The sequence below is a fragment of the Ricinus communis genome, chromosome 10, assembly GCF_019578655.1.
Source record: "Ricinus communis isolate WT05 ecotype wild-type chromosome 10, ASM1957865v1, whole genome shotgun sequence".
Taxonomy (NCBI): domain Eukaryota; kingdom Viridiplantae; phylum Streptophyta; class Magnoliopsida; order Malpighiales; family Euphorbiaceae; genus Ricinus; species Ricinus communis.
Window position 1 is genome coordinate 16,385,027 of NC_063265.1, and position 8,373 is coordinate 16,393,399.

The following is an 8,373-nucleotide window of genomic DNA, read 5'->3' on the forward strand; positions in this document are numbered from 1 at the left end:
TAATGTTTAATCCAGGTGTATTCGAATTAAAATAGTGCTAAACTTATTCAAATTTAATTTTATTGAACTCAACTCGAATTCTATTGAATTCTAGTTTTCAAATTTGTATTTATATTATTTATATATTTAATCTATTTGAATTGAATTCAATAAATAATAATAATTTAAACTCAATTCAGTTATTATTTAAAAATAAAATAATGAACATGTAGGATTAAATTTTATGAAATATGAATTCAATTCGTCAAGCTACTCAAGTTCAAATTCACTTTGATTGAAAATCAAGGCGCTTTAAAATATTTTTCGAGTTGACGACTAACTTAATTGCCGTCCATCTTGTAGCAACGGTGGCAATGTAGTTGACAGAATTATATGACTACTTTGTGCAACAAGAGAATCAAGATTGTGCACATACTATCTGAAACATTAACTTAGGCCTTACCTATCAAAATAATAAGTAGATCATAATAAAACCGTTGGGTGCAAAATATCGAATTCTCATACTGACTATATATGCATGAAATGTACGTGTATGAACAGAAATGCTGATGCATTCGTATATATTAGGTGCCTGTTAATTATGTGTTTTGTCATGTCAGTTATACCGTTGTTCAAGATGTGGGTTGCTCTGAGTTAGGTTATGGCCTAATTTAATGGGCCTAAATTGAAAAATTTAAACCCAAATTTTGACGATTTTGAACTTTGTATATCCAAAACTGGGTTACAGCCTTAGAAGAAAGGGTCCGTTTAATAATATGTTTCCTTCCTTCGTGAAAATCAAAATAAGTAAAAGCTTCTGGTGATCGTCAAATAAGTACAACGTTGGACGTGTTATTTATTTTAACAATTTTCACAAACATACAAAACATTTCTTGTTATTTCTGTTTCATAAATAAAAGAGACAAAAATCAAAATGCGACAGAACTGAAATGAAGGGCCAAAACTGAATTACATGTCACATTCTTAAACATGGACAGGACAGTAACTATGTGTCCAATCCAAGTACACACCAGCAGCAACTTCTCGACAAGAGGAAGTCCCGGATGTGATTCACTTCTCCAATTTTTCAAGAACAATGGCTACCAGAGTCGCATACATCTCTCCATCTTCTCTTTTCTGTTCAGTTCCCAGCAATCAAAAAGCACCCAGAAGAAGACCAATTTCTATTGCTATTAGGGCCACTTCAGAGACTCCTACCTCTTCTTCTACTTCAACAGCCACTGCTAAAGATGACAAGAAGCTTGAGGCTACTCTTACTCCTCCACCCAATTTCAAGCCGCCAAAGCCTCAGCCTTTCACTGTGAAGCCTGGCAAGACTTTGGATATTCTTGGTGCTTCTCTTGCTTTGCTTTTCCGGTTAGGCACTGGTGTTTTTGTTTCCGGGTATGGCAAAATTCTCTCTCTTTTCTTGCTTATTCTTTCGTTCTTATTTGTGGTTGTGATTACTTTTCCAAGATTTTGCTATAACTGTGTGAGTGAAGTTGGCAAGAATATTACTACTTAGAGACGAATTTCATGTGACTAAATAAGAAAAGAGACCAAATTGGTAGTTTTGGAAGTAAAATTTTGGTAAAATGGAACATTTTTCTTCAGTTGTATTACGATATATCAACAAATGCACACAGTGAGCTACTCACTGAGTTTTTGCAGAGCTAGGAATATATATCTCTTTTATTATTATGGACAGAGGTATTATGGTAGTTAGCAACTCAAACCAGTTAGGCAATAAAGTTTTCTTTTCACAATGTCAACATGATACCCAGTAGGATGGTGTCAACATAAAGGATATAACCAGACGCCAAAGGCCATATGCAGTTTCACTGAAATTAGACTCAAATTAAGGCATTATTAGCAAAAGGAAAGGTGGGAATGCAATCTTTCAGTTCTCGTATATAATAAGACAGGAAAGATATATTGAAATATTGATGCAGTGTACTTTGATATTAACTCTTCTGTGCTTTCTGGGCAAAGCTTTTTCATGTAGTGATATTAAAGATAAAATGAAGGGCAGAATTGAACATGTGATTCTATCTAAGCAGCAATTGGACTTAAGGGGACAACTGACATAGGAAGGGACAGGGATAGGTAAAGTATTTTGTGATTTACCTTGATTTATTGGAATAGGGTACAGGATTTTGAGCATATAGAGAAAAAGGGATTCAAATGGGGCCTGCCATTATTATTGTAATAAAGCTTTATGCTAAGATTTTTTTTCTCTTTTTCTCACTTTCGTTGTCCTTTAGTGTCTCCCTTGTATGCCTCCCGTGTGATATAGGATTCAACACCACCCCTTTTGGCATACCTTAAGTCATTTTACATATTTATAAAAAAAGAAAAAGTAAATAAATAAAAGATAAATTCGACATGCTAAAAAATAACTGAAAAAGATCGAGGAATCAGGATTATCAAACCAGCAATCTCAATCTAAAGCATTCTTATGTAGACAGGTTATGACTCACAACACTGCTGAAGTATTATTATGTTTTATGTCATACTGTTTACATTGCATCAGCTCCTTGCACTTGTAGGGTGTCTCATTTTTTATGTACTTGCATTGTATTTTTGCAGGTATTCTGCATCTTTTGTTTCCAAGGATGAGATTCCACCTGATCAATATGCTCTAGGAGCAGCAGGTAGCTGTCAATTTTTCTGAATTTTCACTATGTATAAAACTAAATGGATGGTCAAAACTGTTTTTCAACCAAAAGAGTAAAGAAAGGGAGAATCAATTTTTGCAGCCTTCAATTGATATTCATGTTTAAGTAGAAGTATATGAATAATTCATTTTACTTCATATATTCATATGGTTTTTTGCATGCTAATAGGTTATAAAGTGAAAGAGACCTCAAAACTAGGCCCTCGACCAGAGAAACCTATTGAAATCTATGAGTTTGAAAGGTAAGCTGGTTTTCCAGTCACTTAATTTGTTGGAAGAATGAATAGATATTAACTTCCTATTTAAAAAAAGAAGGAAAAGAGAAATTATAGACTTTTCCCTTTTCCTCTTTTATCTTCTATGTGGCATTTTGCACCGCAATTTGTTGAAATAACACTGGGTACTTTTACTTGCTTCTCCACATACGGATTTTCATTGACCACCTGCAAACTTCAGCTGTCCATTTTGTCGCAAGGTAATATTTTAATGAGACTATGCACATTTTTCTTTACGCATTTAATGTGGCATGTCTGATGTTCATATATTTCATTTGCTAGTTGATTGTTCTATAAGTGCCAAGCCACTGTGCATTCAATATCTTCCTTGTGATGTTTGCTAACAAGTGTGATTATGTGCAGGTTAGAGAAATTGTTGCAGTCTTGGATATTGATGTTCTGTTTTATCCTTGCCCAAAAGATGGTCCCACTTTCCGCCCCAAGGCTATTCAACTGGGTGGAAAAAGGCAGTTTCCTTACATGGTTTGGCATTATTCCTTTAGTTATTTTTCTCTTTTTTAACTTTCAGTTTTTATTACTTGACATGCGGTATGGAAAACATAAAAAGTAAAAAACTTTTTTGGTACCTGCAGCCACTAATTGCCCAAACAAATTAAATAGATGCTAGTGTCTCGTAGTGTTGTCGTTTAAGGCACCTTGCATTCAAACTGTAATATGAGCCTTTTGGTTTAGAATCTCATTTCCCTAAGAAATCCGGGGGACACGTTTCTGTTTGATTGACAAAAAAATTGGAAGTTCAGAAACCAAATTTCCCTAGCAAATTTTAGGGAATTCTAAGAGTGCTCAAGTCCTTAATTCCAAAACTTGCATTCCAGCTGTAGAAAACAAAATTTCCCTATCAGACATTTAGGCTTGATATCTTTCTATCATATTGAGTCTTTAGTGAGTTGCCTTGAGTGGGAACTAATATTTAAACTGCTGTTCTTGGTGCAGGTGGATCCAAATACTGGAACTGCTATGTATGAGTCAGATGACATAATTAAGTATCTGGTTGGGAAATATGGTGTGTTTCTCTGCATTGATTTGCTTTTCATTGGCTATTTTGACTATATTAATGTATTTGCAAACCAAAAATTCCTGCCGAATCATATAGTCAAACTATTCAATTCCTAGAATAACTTTACAATAAGAGTTTGATGTTTCTTTGTTATTATCATCTGCACTTCTCACAGTAAACAAATATTTCATTTTTGTTTAAAACTTTTAAAACTCTGCTTCCCTCAATTATGGTAGTTAACTAACTTGCATGGACTTGAATATCATTTATGGATGTTAGACATTCTCGTGCTTCACATTTGTAAATCTCATTTTCCCATACATTTGGAGGATCATTCTCAAGTTCCAATTTTCATTTTACATGTCAAACTTATGTATGACGAAGGCACATTAAGTTAAAATAAAGTGTCGAAGGAGATGAGATAACTAAATTAGGCATGTCAGATGCCTCTTTAGCAGCTATTGTAATACATTTTTTGGCTTCCATCAACCTTTACAACGATTATCTGTTACCTTGCATGAGAAGCATAGTATTTTAAGATGCAATTTGTTTCTTATACATTATGTATCTCTGCTGTAATCCATAGCAATAATCATTTATTATGTTGGACTTATTTTGTATAGGTGATGGAAATGTTCCTCTCATGTTGTCACTTGGTCTTTTCACGGTTAGCATTTGAATTTTCTATTACCTTTTCATATCACTTTTTAAGTTTAAGCTTTATGATACACTGCTTCTTGTTTGATGAATTTGGTTTTTTGTAGACTTTGACTGCAGGGTTTGCTATGATTGGTCGTGCAGGAAAGGTAATACTGGTTTAAGTTCCTTAATTAATTGCCAAGCATGTTTGTATACTGATGTCATATTAATGTTAGAATGTTCGGTCATCATAATTTTGCTATTTTTGGCAAGTTGTAAATGCGGTGCAGCCTGTTCTTCAACTTTTTCTTGGGTTTTATGCAGGGATCATCTTATACTCCATCAAGATTGCCACCCAAACCACTTGAAATATGGTCATATGAGGTGTGTATAATTGTAAATCATTTACTGTAATTGATATTCCCAAGGGATTTCGGTTTGCATTCTCAGGCATTTTTCCCGTGTGCTGTCTAAAACATGATAATTATGGATCTGATGTATTCAGTGGAAGTCTTATCACTCAAATATTCTTTTCCTTCTCAGGGTTCCCCTTTCTGCAAAATTGTTCGTGAAACACTCGTCGAGTTAGAATTGCCACATATTCAACGAAGGTAAAGTCCATATCTTGCCTCCGTTGCTAAAATACCTCATGCTCAGAATGAGATCATTGTACTTTGAAAATTAGACATGCTTAGTTCCTTTTTGTTTGTTTCTTGGATAATTCGGTCATAAATGTGGTTAATATCTACCTATTTTTCTCCAGCTTTATATTCAAATAGTCTTAGCTGTCAAATGAACAACTACCATTAAAATTACCATATATCTGGTTAGTGCATTCAGAGAAGAACTTTCAATAATATCAGCTTGTGCATCCAGAGATTTTCAAGAAAATCAAGCAGGACAGCTGTTTCATGCTTACATATGCAGAAAGAGATGATCCCTATAATCAAGACATCTATAATTGATGCCATTATATGCATTATTTATTACGTTTTGTTCCCATTTTTGCATGAACAATGTTTCCATCGGTCTTAAATTGTTGCATGTGTGCGTAGTCACTGATACATTGTTCATTAACCTTTTCTGTTTCTGCTATTAGTTGTGCTCGTGGAAGCCCTAAAAGACAGACACTTTATGAGAAAGCTGGACACTTTCAGGTACTTGCTATTTATCAAATAAACTGTGCACTCATTCCTATACACGAACACAAGCTTCACTGCAAAATATCACATTCTGCAATGGTGGTGGTATCAATTTTACGGTAATGATATACAGGTACCATATTTAGAAGATCCAAATACTGGAGTGCAAATGTTTGAAAGTGCAGACATCGTGGAGTATCTAAGAGCAACTTATGCTCTACAATAAGCAAAGCTTTTAAAACACCTTTTGCAGATATAGTTGAGGCGCCAATCCTTTCTCTATAATAAATGGAGGTTGTCATCCTGGTGCTTCCTAGGCAAAGTATGTTAGATTACAATGATATAATGATGTTATTGTTTATGCTTTTTAATTGTATACTTAGGACTATAAGTCCTGCTTACAGAGGGATGCAGCCAATACTTTGTTTCCTTTTTCTGCTAAAATTGTTTATTGGAACATAAAACTCTAGCGTAAGAATCTTTTCTAGCATGTCGTGTATATATATATATATATATAAAAAAAAAAAAAAGAGGTCGTTGCATGGTGGCTGCAGGAATCTGGAATCTTTTCCCACATTGTTTAGTAAATTTCATTCAACAACTTCGAGCTTTTCATCCACAAATTTGGTACATAAGGTAAAAATGGTAAGCGAAAAAATGGATTGTTGAGGGATCAGAAAATTACTATGTTTTCTGCTATGATTTAGAACAGGAGGCATCATGAACAGTGACTTCTTGCCAAGAAGTTGAGCTGCATAGAAGCATGAAAATTTCTTCAGCAGAAATACTGGAGGGTGTTGGACGCAGTTCCTTGTTTAAAGTAAAGGGAAACCTAAAGGAAGGAGAAAACTCGTCAGAGTGCATTCTTGTAAGGTGTTGGATATGATTACAGGTCCTGTTGAATGGCGCATAGCATATGATTTGAAAAATTGTGGTCTTTATCCATTTTTAGGAGCAGAAAGGAAGAAAACTTGTGTCTTGTGGAAAAGCTGATTGAAATACTTCATGAAGATAGCTCAAAGCTGGTTTTGGCATTAGGATGAAGGATCTGAGATATAGATTTGTGCTGTTTAAGCGCAAGCCACAAAAAGCTTTGGTGATATGATTATTGAGCTTTTCAATATAAGTTTGAGCTCTATGTTAGACCAATTATCATAGACTAGCTATCGATATTTGCGCAACTGAAAATAGATCTCACATGTGTACACAAGTCCAGTAATCTTAGATCCTTTCCTACTTTAGAAATGCAAAAGACCTTCATAAAAACTAGAAGTCTCGTGCATTGAGGACAATATATGCAAAATAAAAACATTTAGATCACCACAATGAATAGCTCTATTGGTGATATTAGGAGTTGAAAGTAGATCAGCTTAAAGCTGTAATAAACCCCTGTCTACCCTATTATGCCATCAGGACAAGAAGCATAATAAAAAGAAGCCTAGAACCATGAAGAAATTAGTAAGGAAGGCTGTTACATTACATCTTTAAAGATGGGACTAGAACTTGTGAAGCATGGTAGATGGTCCTCCCATAGTGGTGACTAAAGTATATCCAAGTTGAGAAGTTGACCTGCATCTTTTATTGTAGATTCTTATCTTGTGTATGTTCTGTAGTTCAAAAGAAAAGAGTTGTCAAAACAGGTAGCGTAAAAATCTTGCCATTTTTTGTGGCAAGTGAAGGTTCATAAACTAAATTATTGAACATTCTCTTACTTTTTCTTCCCTTTTTCATGAACTAAGAGCTTCTTATAGTGCACTGAGATATTGTGGATTGGGCATCTGATTCTGGCACTTTGATTATGAGATAAAACTGAACTGACCCATCTTTTCTTTGGCACTTCAGGCGTCCTGTCTGCTTCCAATTATGTACTCTCAGTAATAATCATACAAACTCATCTTGGAAATGAGGCCATAACTCTTGATATTAACATTTCATTGTTCCTTGCCTTAATGTGGATCCTTAATTATTAGTCCATATCTTTGAGTTAAAAAAAGTTCATAAAATGACCAATCATGGTCTGTCCTTGGAATATCATCTTTATGAATAAAGCTAAAGGCAAAAGCCAAATTAAAAGTTTTATATCTTTCCTAGCTTTTAGACCCTCTTACAGTTCCCATCACCATTCCGGTTTATCATATATTATTATCGTAGTGTTTCTTTTTTTATTTAAGAGAGAAAACTCGGATGCAAATTTGAGAATAGTTCCTAACATATGAGCATAGAAGTCTAGACAATATAATAACTTTTCCTAGTTAGCTAAGGAGGTCGGGTCTTAACTTTCAAAAATTTTGATTTTTGACTATTTGATGTGTATGTTCTGGCTTATACAATAAATTGATATATATTTATTAATTTTAAAAAATATTAGTATATGTGTCAATTATTCTATATCAAAATATAAAATGTTTATATACACGTGTCATTTATCTATTTATTGTAGTTCATGCATCTGGTGTATGTAAGAATCTCTAGTATGTTTTAGTTTTTCTAAAAAATTTAAATTTATATATTATTTCTTCTTTTATAGTTTCTGGCTTATTTTGTGGTTTTAAATAATTTTTTTAAAATTTTTTAATACATTATTATTCTATTATTAAATGACTAATATATATAAGATAAACTTAAGATATATTATTCTATAGA

At 33.7% G+C, this 8,373-nt stretch overlaps 1 protein-coding gene and 1 long non-coding RNA gene across 2 annotated transcripts; one reads left to right on the top strand and one right to left on the bottom strand.

The window, feature by feature from the left end:
* The first annotated feature begins 980 nt into the window (after positions 1 to 980).
* On the top strand, positions 981 to 6,194 carry LOC8267172. Its single transcript, XM_048370087.1, has 12 exons — positions 981 to 1,383; positions 2,569 to 2,633; positions 2,826 to 2,898; positions 3,113 to 3,131; positions 3,295 to 3,414; positions 3,886 to 3,955; positions 4,573 to 4,616; positions 4,714 to 4,755; positions 4,913 to 4,972; positions 5,132 to 5,199; positions 5,688 to 5,745; positions 5,864 to 6,194. The coding sequence occupies exons 1-12, from the start codon at positions 1,076 to 1,078 to the stop codon at positions 5,954 to 5,956; spliced, it is 1,020 nt and encodes a 339-aa protein (XP_048226044.1). The 5' UTR covers positions 981 to 1,075; the 3' UTR covers positions 5,957 to 6,194.
* Positions 6,195 to 6,946: 752 nt separating this feature from the next.
* Positions 6,947 to 7,686, bottom strand: LOC107262015. Its single transcript, XR_001535937.3, has 2 exons — positions 7,443 to 7,686; positions 6,947 to 7,337 (listed from the first exon to the last, which is right to left on the bottom strand). It is a non-coding gene; the product is annotated as an uncharacterized LOC107262015 (long non-coding RNA).
* Positions 7,687 to 8,373: the final 687 nt, after the last annotated feature.

Coding starts and splice junctions, on each gene's coding strand:
- LOC8267172 (XM_048370087.1), top strand. CDS start 1,076: ATGGCTACCAGAGTCGCATACATCTCTCCATCTTCTCTTTTCTGTTCA. Junction 3,415..3,885: donor AAAGGCAGTTTCCTTACATG/GTTTGGCATTAT, acceptor TTCTTGGTGCAG/GTGGATCCAAATACTGGAAC. Junction 4,973..5,131: donor TTGAAATATGGTCATATGAG/GTGTGTATAATT, acceptor TTTCCTTCTCAG/GGTTCCCCTTTCTGCAAAAT.